Source organism: Oncorhynchus mykiss, chromosome 12, assembly GCF_057628025.1.
Source record: "Oncorhynchus mykiss isolate SJ-2025 chromosome 12, ASM5762802v1, whole genome shotgun sequence".
NCBI classification, from domain to species: domain Eukaryota; kingdom Metazoa; phylum Chordata; class Actinopteri; order Salmoniformes; family Salmonidae; genus Oncorhynchus; species Oncorhynchus mykiss.
In genome coordinates, this window is record NC_143033.1 from 35,653,442 (window position 1) to 35,672,644 (window position 19,203).

The 19,203-nt window shown below is 41.4% G+C and overlaps 2 protein-coding genes across 13 annotated transcripts in view; one reads left to right on the forward strand and one right to left on the reverse strand.

Moving 5' to 3' along the window:
- Window positions 1-13,559, reverse strand: part of LOC110537500 (protein FAM222B) — a 93,176-nt gene extending 79,617 nt beyond the window's left edge. For 4 of the 11 annotated variants that reach the window (XM_021623591.3, XM_021623584.3, XM_090192368.1 and 1 more), the window contains exon 1: window positions 13,339-13,559. The gene's annotated coding sequence lies outside the window, so the exon portion shown is untranslated. Of the gene's footprint in view, window positions 1-7,337; window positions 7,497-13,338 lie in introns of those variants that run through there. The other 7 variants (XM_021623590.3, XM_090192367.1, XM_021623588.3 and 4 more) reach the window with 6 other exon arrangements.
- On the forward strand, window positions 10,384-19,163 carry eral1 (Era-like 12S mitochondrial rRNA chaperone 1). 2 transcript variants are annotated; one of them, XM_021623593.3, is made up of 11 exons: window positions 10,384-12,996; window positions 13,396-13,560; window positions 13,770-13,897; window positions 14,024-14,101; window positions 14,273-14,319; window positions 14,411-14,472; window positions 14,736-14,848; window positions 15,035-15,358; window positions 15,547-15,696; window positions 15,983-16,063; window positions 17,041-19,163. In XM_021623593.3, the coding sequence occupies exons 1-11, from the start codon at window positions 12,891-12,893 to the stop codon at window positions 17,161-17,163; spliced, it is 1,377 nt and encodes a 458-aa protein (XP_021479268.1). In that variant the 5' UTR covers window positions 10,384-12,890; the 3' UTR covers window positions 17,164-19,163. The 2 variants fall into 2 exon arrangements, with proteins under 2 accessions (XP_021479268.1, XP_021479269.1); XM_021623594.3 differs by lacking the exon at window positions 14,024-14,101.
- The last annotated feature ends 40 nt before the right edge of the window (window positions 19,164-19,203 follow it).

Genomic DNA, 19,203 nt, shown 5'->3' on the forward strand with positions numbered 1-19,203 from the left:
CACAGGAGTCGCTGGTGCGCGATGAGACAAGGAGATCCCTACCGACCAATCCCTCCCTAACCCGGACGCTAGGCCAATTGTGCGTCGCCCCACGGACCTCCCGGTCGCGGCCGGTTACGACAGAGCCTGGGCGCGAACCCAGGGACTCTGATGGCACAGCTGGCACTGCAGTACAGCGCCCTTAACCACTGCGCCACCCGGGAGGCCAAGGCTAGCTTTTTCAAGCAGAAATTTGCATCCTGTAGCTCCAACTCCAAAAAAAGTTTTTGGACACTAAAGTCCATGGAGAACAAGAGCACCTCCTCCCAGTTGCCCACTGCACTGAGGCTAGGTAACAAGGTCACCGTGATAAATCCATGATAATCAAAAATTGCCTTCCTCCTGGCTACTACAACCCCGGACAACAGCAGTCTTCATCGACCTGGCCAAGGCTTTCGACTATGTCAATCACCTTATTCTTATCGGCAGACTCAATAGCCTTGGTTTCTCTAATGACTACCTCGCCTGGTTCACCAACTACTTTGCAGACAGAGTTCAGTGTGTCAAATCGGAGGGCATGTTGTCCGGACTTCTGGCAGTCTCTATGGGGGTGACACAGGGTTCAATTCTCGGGCCGACTCTTTTCTCTGTATATATCAATGATGTCGCTCTTGCTGCGGGCGATTCCCTGATCCACCTCTACGCAGACGACACCATTCTGTATACTTCTGGCCCTTCTTTGGACACTGTGTTAACAACCCTCCAGGCAAGCTTCAATGCCATACAACTCTCCTTCCGTGGCCTCCAACTGCTCATAAAACTCTAGTAACATCAAATGCATGCTTTTCAACCGTTCGCTGCCTGCACTCGCCCACCCGACTAGCATCACCACCCTAGACGGTTCCGACCTAGAATATGTGGACAACTATAAATACCTAGCTGTCTGGCTAGACTGTAAACTCTCCTTCCAGACTCATATTAAACATCTCCAATCCAAAATCAAATCTAGAATCGGCTTTCTATTTCACAACAAAGCCTCCTTCACTCACGCCGCCAAACTTACCCTAGTAAAACTGACTATCCTACCAATCCTCGACTTCAGCGATGTCATTTACAAAATAGCCTCCAACACTCTACTCAGCAAACTGGATGCAGTTTATCACAGTGCCATCCTTTTTTCTTATCAAATCACCTTATACCACCCACCACTGCGACCTGTATGCTCTAGTAGGCTGGCCCTCGCTACATATTCATCACCAGACCCACTGGCTCCAGGTCATCTATAAGCCTATGCTAGGTAAAGCTCCGCCTTATCTCTGTTCACTGGTCACGATAACAACACCCACCCATAGGACACGTTCCAGCAGGTATATCTCACATATATCATCCCTAAAGCCAACACCTCATTTGGGCGCCTTTCCTTCCAGTTCTGAGCTGCCAGTGACTGGAACAAATTGCACAAAACAAAAAAACTAAAAATGTTGCTGAAGTTGGAGACTTTATTCTCCCTCACCAACTTTAAACATCAGCTATCTGCGCAGCTAACCGATCACAGCAGCTGTACATAGTCCATCTGTAAATAGCCCACCCAATCTACCTACCTCATTCCCATACTGTTTTTGTTTACTTTTCTGCTCTTTTGCACACCAGTATCTCCACTTGCACATCATTATCTGCTCATTTATCACTCCAGTGTTAATCTGCTAAATTGTAATTATTCGCTCCTATGGCCTATTTATCGCCTACCTCCTCATGCCTTTTGCACACACTATATATATAGACTTTATTTTTTCCCCCTAATGTGTCATTGACATGTTTATTGTGTTATAGGCTTGTTTGTTTATTCCATGTGTAACTCTGTGTTGTTGTCTGTGTCACACTGCTTTGCTTTATATTGGCTAGATCGCAGTTGTAAATGAGAACTTGTTCTCAACTAGCCTACCTGGTTAAATAAAGCTGAAATAAAAAATAAAAAGGAAAGGCGGCCAAAGGAAGAATTGGCTTTGGGGGTGACCAGTGAGATGTACCTGCTGAAGCTCATGCTACGGGTGGGTGCTGCTATGGTGACCAGTGAGCTGAGATTATTTTAGAATAAGGCTGTATAGTAAAACAAAAAATGGAAAAAGACAAGTGGTCTTAATACTTTCCGAATGGACTGTAACTCAAACTTCCTTCATACTGGACACAAATGGTATCCACGAGATCATATGACTCTGGGGAAGTAGATAAACGTCCTCCTTGCACAATTTCCCTAAGTAGGCCTTTAACTTTAATTTCTCTTTCCTCCGTCAAGAGGGTGGGCCACTAAAACACTTTGCCTGTGAGGTTGACCCCCAGAAAGGAGCATGTTTTCATGTGCTTGGGTCCCAGGAAAACACAGAATTTCTCATTTGGATCCCAGGCTGAAAAAGTTTAAGAAACCCTGACCTACCCCCGTTCCCAGTCTGGTACAGATGAGAAAACACAGTGTGGCTTGACAGCTAGTCTCTCTCCAAAAGCGCAGGGACTCAAGTGTGGTGAATGTGGGGTACAGTGGTTTGACAGCTGTGCTGGAGATCTGAGCTCAACAGAGGTGGGTTAATAATGACACTAGCTAGTAGCCACCTCAGAGATCAGATTCGTAATACCTTCCTGTACAGGAAAAGAGGGTGGCCTGTAGCCTCGCTGTGCAAATGGATGATAATTCCAAAAATGTTAGTCATGTAAGACAAGACAAGTCACCTGAGGCCATCTGCTATGCAAACAGAAAATATCTTATGAGCACAAAACCAAAACAGACACCTGTAAGTGATTTAACATTCAAAACCTCTCCTAGAATTTTGAAAGGATGATAAAATGTGATTGTGTTGGTAGCGTACATTGTTTCGGAGAAAATGTTAATTTGCCTCTAAAACGCAACATCAAATGACTGGCTTAAAATAAAACAAAATGATAAGCAGCCAAGTGGCTCATTCCACACAGAAAATTCTTGCAACATAAAAATCTGTTTTTTTGCTACTGTATTTCACAGTAAACTGGCGGGTGCTGAATGCTAATTGCCACTAATCAATGCATCTTAATCAGCTGAAACATCAGAAAAGTGACTCAAGTTGTCTGTGATCTGTTATTCATTGCCTAGAACTCGGAGGTCTCAGAAAAATTAAGCATGGCTTTGATGTAATCCGGTGTTCCATTGCCACCGCTTAAAATGAGTATGCATGAAGATTCTATAGGCCTTGCCTACATTTTGACCTCAGTACAGAATCTTTTGAAGCATAAAATGTTCACAGATGTAGTGTACCTGATTCACACTCTGAAGGCAACAATCATCTTCACTTACAATTACCTATTATTAAATACATTAGCAACAGCTGAATATTAGGTCAGATCTAGAGCAGGGATGGGCAACTGGCGGCCCGCATGAGCCCCTTTTGAAGGCCCTCGGATTAATCCCCCCCCCCGGGTCTCAACTTACTGTTGAAAGAGTATGACATGAAAGAATACATTCACGAGGAGCAATTTCGAAAGTTGGTTGTACATCGCAGTCTCTCTTGTTATGTCATTCACTGATAGAAATCTGAAAACAAAATCGGTATATGGGCTAATTGACTATCTAAAATTGTTATCGTGGTCGAATTACCAGCCGGGGGGCCCCCCCAAAGATTTTTTTTGTCAGTCTCAATCAGCGATCATATTAAAAACGGCAAATATTTCTCTCCACCCTATGGCAAAATTTATAGAATTGCAGGAAATGTGCTGTAAAACAGCACATTTTCCTCTCCGCTCCATGGCAAAATGAGTATGATTGCATGAAATGAGTTACGAAATTGGTAAATCTTCTCTTCACCATGGGAAAATGTGAAGAATTGAAGCAAACTGCTTTAAAACTTGCTTTAAAACTGCAACATTTTCTCTACACCCCCATGGCAAAGTGTAGAATTGCATGAAATGAACAAACTTTTATTTGTATTATTTATTCTCTCCTCTGTCAAGAGGGGGGCCACTAAATAAGTGTTTGGGGGGGTAAGCAAGCAAGCAGAACCGTGAGTAACTGCAGCCTCTCATGATGAGTTCAGATTTTTTTGTGGCGACAACCAAATGTGCCCATCCCTGATCTAGAGCTAAGTATCATGGCAAATTAATCCCATTGGATGCTTGAAGTTTCTCATTTTCAAAATTAGCCTCATTGTCAAATATCTCACCAATTGCTTTCAAGTTTCCTTAAAACTTATTTGACACTAAAACCATGTAGACTTTATATGGGAATATGTCAGTCAAATTCATTAACAAAAGTTTAGGCTACATGGTTTGAGATTTTAGCCAATCATTTCTGCCCTCTTATTTAAACCACTCTACACACTTTGATTAATATCCACTATATTGCTCCGCCAGGCTGAAGTGGATTAATGAAAAAAAACCATTGACAAACATGCTTTCCTCTTTATTTGCTCTCAGCTAAAGTCATGTTGCACTTGCAGGTCAATTAAACATGAACATTAGATAACACTTATAAAGCCAGTATGGTGTCTTCTTGCATTGGCTAATTAGTACATGCATAGGTCCCCATGCATTGTGGTGCTTTGCACTTGAGAACAATGCCTTTTCGAAATGAGAGACCATTTATCTAGCCACCCTCTCTTCACAATGAATGCATTGTTACAAAGCAATGTTATTTGAAAGAGCAGAGCCTGTAAAGAAAATAATATGATGAATGATATGCTCAATAATATGATAATGTATATGAGTGGGGAAAATAATATTTTCATTTTCTCATCAAGATGTTTTAATACATTAAAGCAAATTTAGACCACATTTCCATTCTATACGTGTCCTAGTCCAACCATTGAGCCGTCATCATTCTAAACTTGAAATGAGAACAAACGGAGTAGTACAGCATCACGAATGTAATAGTCTTGACTCTTGAGCATCAAGACAAAACTGTCTGGGATTCATTGAAGAACGTTAAATCACTTTAATGGCTCTTCATTGTGATGGAAACATAGCACCCAGACAACAAAATTATCCCTTACAATACTCGATAATTGCACTGAGTCAAGGAGCCTGCGTTTCTCAGGAAACAAGGGTCTGAAATGTAATTATTCACCCTTTGGAAAATGTAGGGCAACTGCGCAATGATGTAAAGCAGCACTCTCGGGCGAACTAATGTCAAGCTCTCATTTTTGACAGAGTAAGCAGAAGATATCAGAGAGCAGAATGATTAGATCTTCTCTGTCGTAAATTAAATAACCACTCTGGCAGTCGGCAAAGGAAATTAACTTTAAAGAAGTGCCAGACTCCACGAGTAAGGACAGGACATAACACGGCTACATTATACAACCTCTTGGAGGACACTGACATTTTAATTTGTGATCAGCAACTGTACATTAGTGACAAATCACACCCCATGTCATCACCACTGACATTAAATCACAGATGTATTACACTATTATAAACTGCAGTGGTTCTGCAACATTGCATAAAAGACAACCGTTAATCAGAATAATGACGCAACAGCAATTGGCCTACATCCCATTACACAAGACAGTGCAAAACTGAGATGTTATTTTGACAGCACAAGTAGCTGAGCAGTAACAGAATAAAACTGACCATTTGACAAAAACGTAACGTTACTCCAGGCTCCAATTGATCATGGGTGGTATTTGATGAATCCGCACAAATACAGCAAAGATCCCATCTGCTAAAAATGCATCGTAATAGATTTTCAGAATTGCAGCAAAATAAAATCCACACTTTGTAAGGAGGAGCCACCTAAACCAGATCTGCCGAGGCACACAGGCTGAAACATCCCCCTTTCTCTCCCTCAACTCTGCCCATATATATGTACCATTTTTTCCCTCATCAACCCGGAAGTCACAATTTGGTTCATCCCGATTGGATCTCGTCGAATCAGTAAGACTGCCAGCATGTTTACCAATCAAATAGCTTTCTCCAATGTAAAAAGAGTAGGGATTCCGTGCGCAAGGTCGTGTGGCTGCCAGATGAGCATGATGTAAACCTTTTGTTACCTTACCAAACCTCTCACTGGTTTGTGCAAGATGAGGTGGAGATTTCACTTAACGACCAATGGAACTGTCTAAAATGTACAAACTCCGCCCACCCAGGGCACCATGCCTTGCAAAACGAACTCCACCAGTGTTTACCTTGGACTCATCCTGCACAAACTAATAATATGCTGATGTGTAAAGAGATACAACTAAAAAGCTGCGTTGTCGAGGTAGATTTTAGTCAGGCTGAACAGCAAGAATGCAACAATACTGAGAGTCTGTCTATGAAAGAGGCATAGTAGCCATTATAGAACATAGGTAAAAAAAGCCATACAAAATGATAACACTTGCTGACATGTCCAAACCGCTTGTTGATTGTCAGATCAATCGCGATATGGTGTCATTGACGCATACCCGCCCCCTGTCTTGTTTCAAAGGCCACTGTTATTAGCCAAGTCAGGTGCTTCTCCAGTCTCTCGCTCAGCCTCCACCCCACAGAAACAGAAACAGATAAAAGGTTTACTAATTTCTCTCTTGGATGGCTACTGGATGATTCGGAGTCTGATCAAAGGAGCACAGCAATGGGGCACCACACTGCCTACTATACGCACAACAAATTCGATCTGGACCACCCACCAGCGGCAGGTTGTCCAAATGTAGAAAGCTGGCAATCAATTCAATATCCATCCCCCACAATAGAACAACACAACCGCTATTCACCCCTCGCCGAGATGATAATATTTGAAGGAGGTGGCAGGCTTGTAAACTACATAGTTGACTCGTTAATCAGCGAAATGAAAATCAACCTGCGTCTAATTGAAAGCAATTAGCTAGTGGCACAATAAAGAAAGGCAAAGTAAAGACATTCTTGATATTCTAGTTAACCAATTGATTACGCTGGATAGTTAGATGGCACATGTAACACAAAATTGTTAGGTAACGTAAGATAATGCATAATTCATTTAGTTAGAATATAATGTAAAAGGTAACAGTTTAGCCTCATTGTATAGCCATCTTACAGTCCATTCAATTATGATTGACATATCATCAACATTAGTTAACTGACATAATGCGGGCTAGTTGACACATTCAATAGTGAAAACTGAAGTCTCTCGTTATGCCAAAACCTTAAATTCAGAGTTATTTGAACAAAGGAGAGGCTTTTAATCAAATGAATTGCTATTGCAATAGCATGCTAACTGCTGGCTATTGATAACTCGCAGCTAGCTAATGTTAACTAATGAAACACAGCTAGCGGATTGATAGCTAACGTTAGAATGACTCCTTTGTTGCCGTCTCGGCTTTGCACACATTTATGACAAGTAATTACCTTCCAATGATGAATGAAATCTCATATTAGATAGAAATACTTACTCTCCATGTACCTCCTCGAAAGGCATTGCTTAAAAAATCATCATGGTTTACAAATTCAAAAACAGATTTTTTTGCTGTTGGACTGCTGCTGTCTGCGGCAGCAACTTCCGGCGCATGCGCAACTTTCTCAGCACCCAGCCAAGTAGATATGGTGTAATTGCAGACCACAATTGTGGGCGTTTCTTGATATGAGTGTTCCCTGATATCAGGAAACGCCCATTGATACCTGCCATTGGTCAGTTCCGGTGTTATGAGTAACCGGAAGGTTGCAAGTTCAAACCCCTGAGTTGAGAAGGTACACATCTGTCGTTCTGCCCCTGAACAGGCAGTTAACCCACTGTTCCTAAGCCGTCATTGAAAATAAGAATTTGTTCTTAACTGACTTGCCTAGTTAAATAAAAATAAAAAATAAATAAAAAAGGTGCCAGGTTAGGATAATTAACGTATAACAGGTTAGGTGAATTTTGTTTACATAGCTAGCAGATTAGGATAACTAAGGTGCCAGGTTAGGATAATTAACGTAACAGGTTAGGTGAATTAGCCATGGCAGATTAGGAGACTGAGGTTAAGTTTAGGAAAAGGGTCAGGGTTAGGCCAAATATTATGGATATACTGACAAGATACATGTCTCTCCGCCCTAACAATGGGAGTCTTTGTCCACAAAGCGGTTCCGCCGAGTTGGGCCTTTCTTTTCCTGTTCCTCTTTGGTTAGACTAAACTACAATCGATGACATATATAAAACACTGGATTGCTGAGGCTATGTATTGGCCATTGAGAACTTTTAAGCCCCGGTTGGCCATATTGGAACTCCTTAGTAGGAGCAGTCCTCCATAGGAATGAATGTAATTCTACAGTATTTGAATTAAATGTTTAAAGGAAAACATTACATGTATTTAAGTCCTTTTTTGTAGTGGGGACAGCAACATTTGTACTCTAAAAAAATACTATGAGAAAAAAAAATGTGAGCATACTAATGTGCATACAATGTGCATATAATTATATAAGCTCACATAATATAATTTCAAAGTATGCATTAAGGTGTCTGTATTAGAATATACATGTCAAAAAACAGAATGTAGATATTAATAAATGCATTTCTATAGCTTCCAATAGTACCAAGATGGCTATGCGGTGGCTTCAATACAATGCCTCCTGTCAATCATCCAAGGTTTATACACATCATTAGCTACAATACCTCGGTTGTCAAAAACTGTTGTCACCGCGAAAAAAATGGCCACTGACTAATGGCGAGCATCAATGGGTGTAACTTAATATCAAGAAACGCCTATATCAGAAAACACCCCTAATTGCGATCTGCAATTACACCCTTCTCAGCCAAGTCAGTCTTCTGGCTGGAAGTTTTTCCCAGGCACTGATCTAAGATCAGTTAGGTTTATTTTCCAAATAATGGATTAAGGTTTTGATAGGGTTAGGCTTAGTTGGTTCTAGAACTGTGATTAGGGACATCTTCTACCTGAAACAAGTCCCAAGAAAAGAATAGGATGTGTGGTTCCCCCTGTGAAGCATGGAGGAGGTGTGATGGTGTGGGGGTGCTTTGCTGGTGAAACTGTCTGTGACTTATTTAGAATTCAAGGCACCCTTAACAAGCATGGCTACCACAGCATTCTGCAGCGATACGCCATCCCATCTGGTTTGCGCTTTAGTGGGATTATCATTTGTTTTTCAACAGGACAATGACCCAACACACCTCTAGGCTATTTAAGGGCTATTTGACCAAGAAGGAGAGTGATAGTGCTGCATCAGATGACCTGGCCTCCACAATCCCCTGACCTCAACCAAATTGAGATGGTTTGGGATGAGGTTTGGGCATAGTGAAGGAAAAGCAGCCAACAAGTGCTCAGCATATGTGGGAACTCATTCAAGACTGTTGGAAATCATTCCTCATGAAGCTGGTTGAGTGAATGCCAAGAGTGTGCAATGAAGTCATCAAGGCAAAGGGTGGCTACTTTGAAGAATCTAAAATATATTTTGATTTGTTTCACACTTTTTTGGTTACTACATGATTCCATATGTGTTATTTCATAGTTTTGATGTCTTCACTATTATTCTACAATGTAGAAAATAGTAAAAATAAAGAAAAACCCTTGAATGAGTAGGTGTGTCCAAACTTTTGACTGGTACTGTATATCTGAAACAAATAAATTACCCCTTTACATCCACCCACCTGCCTGCTGCTCCCCCATTATTGATACCATTTTGAAGCTTGGAGAAAATGGCATACATTGAGAGAATGTATCATTCCATTGTATAGTATATACCATCATGCCTGCCATCATGCCTGTTGAGAGGCAGGTAATGATACATTTGTGATATAAGAATTATTATCTTTCCGCTGGGGGAAAGACAACAACAAAACAAGTTACATAGGCAACACTTTTTAAATATTGAATGGTGATTTGAATCAGCAATACTTCTTTACCATAAATGATAATAATTAGCAAGTATATGATATAATTGATTGTATGTGTCTATTTAGGATCCATATAGATTCTATGAGACATGGAAATGCCTTGGTTATCATCCAGACCAGACTATTACAATGCCCCAAGCCAAATCCTGCCTAGCCTGCAAGCCTTACTACATCCACACACCACCTCCATCAAGTGAGAAGGGCCCAGGGGGGAGAGCTCTGTCTGAAAGCCCAATCACAGTGGCGTCAGCTGGGGATGGAGAAGTAGCAGCACAGCAGTGGGCACCATCAGGCCATAGTAAAGTTAATGATGCAGAATGGTGTCTTTTCTCCTGCCCCAGAAGAATGTCAATACAGGATGTTTAAGAACACTGTACCTAATTACGCTTTTTAAATTCACAGCCGACATGATTGATGATTTTTGAAAGGGGGGCATTATCGATCCACCTCACAGACAAGTCCTATTGATTGCAAGTCTAGATTGACTATTACTTTTTTCTTTAGGCCGTTATTGTAAATAAGAATTTGATCTTAACTGACTTGACTAGTTAAATAAAGGTTAAATAAAAACTTTTAAAAAATCTGAGCATCTACAGTATGTGACCTGGTGGGTGTTTTTTTCAGTGGTGGTGGGGGCTAAATCATTACTTTAAAAGTATTTTGATGAAGGCCTTATAGAGGATGTGGCAGTTGCAGCTGCTGTGTTGTGTTACTGACTGCAATCATCTGTAATGGATTGGTGAATGCGCGGTTGCATTGGCAGCTCCCTACCTGCCTTCTCCTACAGCTCCCTCTTGACATGCTCATGTCGCAAGCTTATTTTATCATCAACTTTGTTATTCCTCACCAGCAGCAAGGTTGACAGCATCACTCTAGCACCTGCCTGTTACTTCACATCTAATGCTAGTCTGACTGCTATAGGAGATTCTGGGTAAATTTGATGTGACATAAGTTACTTTCCGCCTGGAGTCAACATAGGAGGAATGGAATTCCCTGTATGTTTTGGGGAAGGTTCCAGGCTCCATTGTCAATGACAATTAAGAAACATTACTGCTATCAAACATTACAGATGCAAGATAGATAGTTTGAATGAATTGGAAAATGAACCAGAACAGAAAATAGATAATCAAGGACAATAACCACCCAAGCCACTGCTTGTTCACCCCGTTATCATCCAGAAGGCAAGGTGAGTACAGGTGCATCAAAGCTGGGACTGAGAGACTGAAAAACATCTCAAGGCCATCAGACTGTTAAATTATGTTAAATAGCCACCACTAGCACATTAGAGGTTAATGCCTCTAATGGAACACTAGTCACTTTAATAATGTTTACATATTTTGCATTACTCATTTCATATGTATATACTTTATTATATCCCTATACTACTGTATCTAAGTCTATGCCACTTTGACATTGCTCGCTCAATATTTATATATTCTTAATTCCATTCCTTTACTTTAGATTTGTGTTTATTGTTGTGAAATTGTTAGATATAACCGTTAGATATTACTGCACTGTTAGAGCTAGAAACACAAGCATTTTTGCTACACACGCAATAACATCTGCTAAACACGTGTATGTGACAAATAACATTTGATTTGATTTGATCTTCTATGACATTATTCCAAGTGCACTTTAAATGGCAACATGGGCTCTACAATTGATAATGAAATTGTTTGCAGGCACAGTCATTTTGTTATTTTTGGAGGGAGCCCTTTCCCTTTGTGTAAATGTTTTGCAGGCACAGTCATTTAGTTATTTTTGGAGAGAGCCCTTTCCCCTTTTGAAGGCCAAAGTTAATGCAGTCATAGAAAGAACTTTGATGGCCATGTGAGGAAAGCCCTGAGGGAGCAATGGCCTTGAATGAATGTGTGGCTGTGCGTGCATGTATGCGTGTGTGCGTGTTTGAAAGCGAGAGAGAGAGAGAGAGAGAGCTCAGCTCAAACATACTGATCCTCAAATATCCTTTAGTTTCTAGTTCCATTAAAAGTATATTCTACAGTGAGTGTCTGCTAAAGGCTCTATTTTTGCTGCTCCCTCTTTTTCGGCAGAGCTTTCAGTTAAATGATGACAGATTGTGAGCTACCTGATATCCTTCATCATTCTTCCCAGTGGAGGTGTTTGTTCCACCCTGAGTGGGTCCTGGAGGACTAACAAGCAGCCGGCATGTTTAAAGGACTATGGAGAAACATCTGCTCTCTCTTGCTTTACTTGCGATGAGAATGAAAACAACATAATAAAATAGAACAAATCAAATCTATCAACAACAAATACACTCCCCTATTCTCAAATTAACCTCAGTGCAGAATTTTGGATGATCAAATCTCCTTTTTGTCAATTTCTTGTGGTAAATTGAGTTTGCAAGAAAGGAATTTCACTGTATGCCACATGTGACATTAAAAACTTGAAATTAGTAAGCAAGGCCATTTTGGCAGCTTTGCTGCATATTCCCCAGGATAACGCATTGCTTTAAGTCCTAACGCCCAGGGTGTTTCGACTACAGTGTTTTTCCAAACTGTGGTGCATACATACATAGCCCACTTGGACTGACAATCTGTAATGGCAGACTTGTCTGTTGCTATATTTTTCATGTATATTATCAAGCCATTTTTATCTGTTTGATGATCCATAGGCCTATATTATCATTAAAAGTTTAAGTTAATTTACTTTCAGTTGTATTATTTTACCAGAGTTAATTAGCAGAGAGATTGCTATTGTGGCCAATTGCAATGGCTCAGTAGATACATTATTTATCATGGATGTAATGTGGTCCTTCTCTATGTTATGTGGTTTTCTATATTGTGTTCCAAAATTGCTTTAACTATTTTCGATTGGGGTTGAGAGCATTTGATAGATGGCCTCAGAAACCAAGCAAGAAAGATCACTGGCGTTTCTTCCTCTTGTTCGCTAGGGGGCAGTAAAGCCAATGCTCGCCACAATCACCAAGCAGACACTCTTCCAAGACAAAACCACTCTTTGGTTTGTCCATCATGGCTGCGCCCCTAGTTCAATGTGAAAGTAAGCGATCATGCTGCCATGAAGTAACCTTGCGCTTCGTATAGAGTCACCGAAGTATGTTGGAATTTCAGCGATAGCTCGGCCAGATAAGTTTATATCATAAATGGCTTTCCGTGTGAGCATCTCGATTTTCGGGAAATCTTTACGTGTCCCGAGAGTTGCTAACGTGTCTGCGCCACTGGAAAATGCGTCACCGTTTCTCAGAACGGGTCAGTCATCTACCTTAATCTGCTAAACAAGATTTAATATCTCAAATTAATAAGCGATGATGCAAATGTAATAGCCTTTCCCCTATCCAGAAATATACTTAATATTGTCCGAAACAAATGTCTTATTATATTTTCTTGTCAGGCATGACAGCCATACCTTATAGTTGGCTGACTAGCTAATCAGATATAGTCAGCCAACGTTAGTTATTTCATTTTGAAGAAATTGATCTATTGATGTCAGGTTACATACATGTAATTTAGCTATAATTCATTTGGAGAAAAAAAAGTCAGATTCGTGCGTCATTGTAAACTAACGTTAGGCATAACAGTTGCATAAATTACCTGGCAAGTCTACGCAGTGATGGTGATAATCTCGATGTCTCTGTTGCTTTGGTTTAGGATGGGCTGCCCGTCGTCCAGGGACCAATAATGGACACGGTTTTCGCTTCACTCCTGCCTGTTTTATTACATCGGATGCGTTTTTGAGCAGACTGGAGAAAGGCAAAGCGGCGGAGACAGATGACACTCTTTATCACTATCCAGCCTCAGTTCTGCCCGACAGCGGTAATCACAACTGCTGCCTCTGAAAATTAAAGAGTTGGTTAACTCCGGGTTTAGGGCATCGCAGTAGTTTCGCCTTATCGAAATACTGCGCACTGAATGAATGTCTAAGATTATTATATATATATGCCCTTGTATTCTGTAGATCTGTATTATGTATTTCATATTTTACTCATACATCTGATAAGTCAACCCCTAAACTCTTGTTTCAGCTGAACAATTATCATTGCTGGTGAAGGATCCAGATCAACCAGAGAACTCAAAGGTTTTAAGAGTGGCCATCATTGGTGCCCCAAATGCTGGGAAGTCCACACTGTCCAACCAACTGCTTGGCAGAAAGGTACTTTACTTTATTGTAATGGCCAGTTTCTTCACTTTAAGTTGTACACATATGCATCATGAGTCACTCTTAAGTCAGTCAGGAGTGTATTTCCATGAACACCAGTTTCTCTGAACATGATCATAGGTGTTTGCTGTTTCCAAGAAAGTGCACACCACACGGTCCCGTGCCCTTGGCGTTCTCACAGAAGACGACACACAAATTGTGAGAATCAGCTCACAGACCATGCATTTAGAATAGCAGCAATTTGACAAGTGTTTGTTTGTTTTTCAGGGCAGTCTTACATTATGTACAGTATCTGCCCAATATACAAACTTTAGATGTATTAGATTAGAACCAAACTTGTACATGCTTACTTATACATTGTCTCTCTAGATTTTACTGGACACTCCTGGACTCACTACACCTACAAAAGTCAAGAGGTGATTTGTTACACATGTTTCATTACTGTGGTATTATAGCGATAAAATGAAATAAATGAATTTCCAACGGTGCTATTTATCTTCTCCACAGGCACCAGCTGGAGAAGTCTCTCCTCGAGGATCCTTGGAATACAGTCAAGGAAGCTAGTCTTGGTACTGTGTGACTCTTCACTTTTTGCAACTTTTCGGGCACTCAGATGATCGGCCATAACTCGCCCATTGCTTTAAAGCCAGTCTAGTCTATGCTTTTTAAACAGTATGTTGTCCCATACATTTTCACAATTCATTTGAAATAAATCATTTTGTGGGCAAATGTCAATGCACTGCATTGATTTTTCATGTATATAGGATTATGCGTGAGTGTCACTGGCCTATGCCATCATGTTAATGTCCTCTTCTTGTTGTTATTGCTTCAGTGGTGGTAATGGTAGATGTGTCAGACAAGTGGGCCTGCAACAAGCTAGACTTTGAGGTCCTGAAATGCCTGACCCAATACCCAGATGTCCCAGCAGTCCTAGTTCTCAATAAGGTACAACTTATTTATCACATGCATGCAAACCTCATCCTCTCCATGGCCTTGTCAATAATAACTGATCATATGTGCTGAGGTGAGATCATGGTTGTCATATGATATTATGCATTATTATGATGTAATAAATTAGGAACTGTCTACTACATGAATTGGCACATGAACTGTGTAATGTGTATGGCACAGGTTGACATGCTGAAGAGCAAGAGCAGGTTGCTGGAGATCACAGCAGATCTGACGTGTGGAGTGGTGAACGGCCGGAAGCTGCAGGTCCGCAGGGTGATCAAACCACCCTGGGCTGAGAGGAGGACAGACAGGGAGGCTAGGACATCAGGGTCTGGAGATGAGGACAAGCCGGGTGGTGATGTGGCTCATGGTGAGGGCAGTGAGGCCCAGTCAGGGCTGAGTAAGGAGCAGCTTAGGGCTCTGAAGACCCAACAAGGCTGGGCTCACTTCAAGGACGTCTTCATGCTCTCTGCTGTGGATGGAGAGGATGTGGAGACACTGAAGGTAATGTTAGCATATGGTGATATAGGGACTTATGAATCAATGTATCTAATACTAAGTTGACAAGTACATTCAATGTAGAATTATTTGAGTTATTTGAAAGCCATGGACATCAATTGTAGCTATGTTGATGTATAACACTTAACTAACAATTAACAATTTCTGTTGACATCTGTCTGTCTGCTCTACAGAGATACCTAGTAGTGGGGGCAAAGCCTGGGTCTTGGCAATACCACAGTGATGTCCTGACAGATCAGACTCCTGAGGAGATCTGCACCAACACTGTCAGAGAGAAGCTTCTGGAATATCTGCCCAAAGAAGTCCCTTACACAATGACGCAGGTGACTCGTCATTACAGACACACACAGACTGCAGAGCCAGACAATGCACTGCACTCATATGCCGATATAGTGCGTGTGCATGTGTCAACCATCTTAACTGTCAAGCACTATCTCCCATCCCAGCTTGAGATGTATTGTAGGGCCAGTGTCCAATCACAATGATTTTTGACTCTTTAGTCCCTAATATCTATCTGTATGCCGGATATAGATGTAGCACATATAGAGAAATACTCATGGTAGTACTACTTTTGAAATTATATTAACTTTTTATTTCTCGCAATTGCAGGCCATTGACTTGTGGCACGACAGGGAGAATGGAGAGCTGGATATAGCAGTAAAACTGTATGTGAAGAAAGAAAGTCACATGGTAAGTGTGCTGCATTTCTCAGTACTATTTTCAATGTAGATTTCGATATGTCCCCTGTTGTGAAACATGTCAAAGAGCACCACTACCAACCTAACTACATTGCTAATGAACACGTGAGAAGCCATCAGTGGAAGGAGATAAAGACGAGGAGAAAAGCTACTGGAACTTTCTTGTAGACGGAGCGAGGCTCCACGCTCTATGGTTTGGCCCTTCACAAAGACCTGTCAATGTGTCGATAGATAGTTCATCTGAACCGTCTCTTTGACTTATTTTCCTCCTCCCTTAAAATCACATCCCCATTGTGAGTCTACAGCTTGATTCTACGTGATATCTCTATCAGGGTTGGGGTCAATTCCACTTCAATTTAGTCAATTCCAGGAAGTAAATTGAAATTGCAAATTGAAATTGCGAGCAATGAGTAAAATTTGAATTTCAGTTTACTTTCTGAGTTGAATTGGAGTTCAGGCCAACTGATCTGTGTCCCGTCACACCCATCTCCACCTAATGTTGGAGATATGAAGCTGCTCTACCATGTGTTCTCATACTGATAGTTACATGTGTAGATAAACTGTGTCCTCAGACTCATGAGTTTCAAGTCACGATGCCCGGAGTCTTCTTTAGCCTGTAATACCTTGTAAATATTTGAGCACTCCTTTTTAAACCATACATTTTTAATGGCAGACAGACTGGATGGATGTGAGCCTACATCTGCGTTGGTGCAGCAGTGCTCAAAGTGATTCAAACCTGACCCCTGCACCAGACTGCTCTCTAGGTTTTTATTCAGCTAAGGGAATGGCGACAAAGTTGAAAATCATTGATTTACTGTATATTTAGTTGTTAGGACCTAGTGATTATTACAGTATACATTCTTCATATCTACTGTGGCCCTCTTGTGGACTTAAAACATTGACATATTGAAATGCATGCTCATATTATTATACTGTATTTCCTCTGTCCTTCATTTCTCCTGATGACAGAAAATGGTGATTGGCCAGGCTGGTCAGATGGTTGCCAGGATAGCCAGAGAGGCTGGAGACGACCTGAGCACAGTGTTCCTCAGGGAGGTCAAGCTGAGGCTCTCTGTGAAGGTGAAGAACTGACGAGGATTATGATGAACTGGGTGTTATGATCATCTGGGGGACAGTTTTATGGTGGCCTTGTGAATAGGAAATGAACACTGTTGGACTCACTATTTTCAAGGAAAGATCTGACTGGTTTCTACTTCTTGACTATCAAATCAAAGTTTATTTGTCACATGCGCCGAGTACAACAGGTGTAGTAGACCTTACAATGAAATGCTTACTTACATGCTCTAACCAATAGTGCAAAAAAGGTATTAGGGGAACAATAGGTAAGTAAAGAAATAAAACAACAGTGAAAAATAACAGTAGCGAGGCTATATACAGTAGCGAGGCTATATACAGACACCGGTTAGTCAGGCTGATTGAGGTAGTATATACATGTAGATATGGTTCAAGTGACTATGCATATATGATGAACAGAGAGTAGCAGTAGCGTAAAAGAGGGGTTGGTGGGTAGTGGGACACAATGCTGATAGCCCGGTTAGCCAATGTGCGGGAGCACTGGTTGGTTGGGCCAATTGAGGTAGTATGTACATGAATATATAGTTAAAGTGACTGCATATATGATAAACAGAGAGTAGCAGCAGTGTAAAGGGGGGGGCACACAATGCAAATAGTCTGGGTAGCCATTTGATTGCCTGTTCAGGAGTCTTATGGCTTGGGGGTAAACACTGTTGAGAAGCCTTTTGGTCCTAGACCTGGCACTCCGGTACCGCTTGCGGTAGTAGAGAGAACAGTCTATGATTGGGGTGGCTGGGGTCTTTGACAATTTTTAGGGCCTTCCTCTGACACCGCCTGGTGTAGAGGTCCTGGATGGCAGGCTACTTAGCCTGATGTACTGGGCCGTACGCACTACCCTCTGTAGTGCCTTGCGGTCAGAGGCCGAGCAATTGCCGTACCAGGCAGTGATGCAACCAGTCAGGATGCTCTCGATGTTGCAGCTGTAGAACCTTTTGAGGATCTCAGGAACCATGCCAAATCTTTTTAGTTTCCTGAGGGGAAATAGGCTTTGGACAGACCTGTAGCTAAAATGTGCTGCTGAGAGCTTGTAAAGGCTCATCATGAGTCAGCTAGTGAGATAGCTATCAGAAACAGAGAGACAGCACTCTCTCCCCCGGAACTTGGTCCCAGCCTCATCTACAGTCACTTCTCTCAAGGGTCAGAATACTGTGTTCTTGCATAAGCATTCTTCTTACGTAAAAGATGACTTGCAGATATTTTGTTTTTCCTTTCAGAGCTTCTGTAAGATTTTCTTTTAATTTCAATTTTGACCTCTTAATTAAACAGCTATATTTTGATGTGGAGTGTGTGTGTGTCTGTGTGTGTGGTGGGGGTTGGGCCGAGCTGTGAAAAGGTTTCTGGTTTATCTTGGGCTTCCAGAAGCATCCCCTTGGTAGTAGACCTCTGCTAGCCTGGCCTGCTGATAATTGAACTGGGAGTAGCACAGTCATGTTCTGTCTGTCGAATGTCCCTGTTGTTCTATCCAGCCCCTGCCTATCTCCGTCTCGCACTCTCTTGCTCAGCTGCCCATAGCGTTGCAGTCCCCTCAAGCCTCCATTTCTATCACTCTTTCTTTTGTCTCTCTCATAGCAAAACTCAGCCCGAGAACTGAATTGTCAACTCTTTAATGGAAGGCAAAATGGAGCGCTAACCTGCTTGTAAAATGGGTCAGATAATAGTGATTAGGTTCATTTCTCCCCCTCCCTGTGAGTTTGCTCTGAGCTTCTTTCTCTATCCAGGCTACCTTGATGAATAACAAGTGTGTGCCCTCTGTGGCCTAAAGGAAGGGCAAAGAGCGAAAAAGAGAGGAAAGGCTGGAGTGTCTCAATGAAGAGACAGAGAGGGCTGTGATGTCTTGTTTACTGTGTACAGAAACAGCTGCTCTCCATTGATTACTGACATTTACACTGCTAACTTGTGTAGAATGCTAGACTTGATCTCAGATTAGACTAACCAACTGCTTTTTAAAGCTGTACACTGTGTATATGAAATTGAATAAATAAACAACATTCATACAATTGTATGTGTAACCTGCAAATGCATTAAGGTGGTAACCTT

Excerpts from the sequence above, each read along its gene's own strand:
- eral1 (XM_021623593.3), top strand. The coding sequence starts at position 12,891 with ATGGCTTTCCGTGTGAGCATCTCGATTTTCGGGAAATCTTTACGTGTC. Across the intron at positions 14,102-14,272 it reads CAGAAGACGACACACAAATT|ATTTTACTGGACACTCCTGG; the intron begins GTGAGAATCAGC and ends TTGTCTCTCTAG. Across the intron at positions 14,320-14,410 it reads ACACCTACAAAAGTCAAGAG|GCACCAGCTGGAGAAGTCTC; the intron begins GTGATTTGTTAC and ends TCTTCTCCACAG.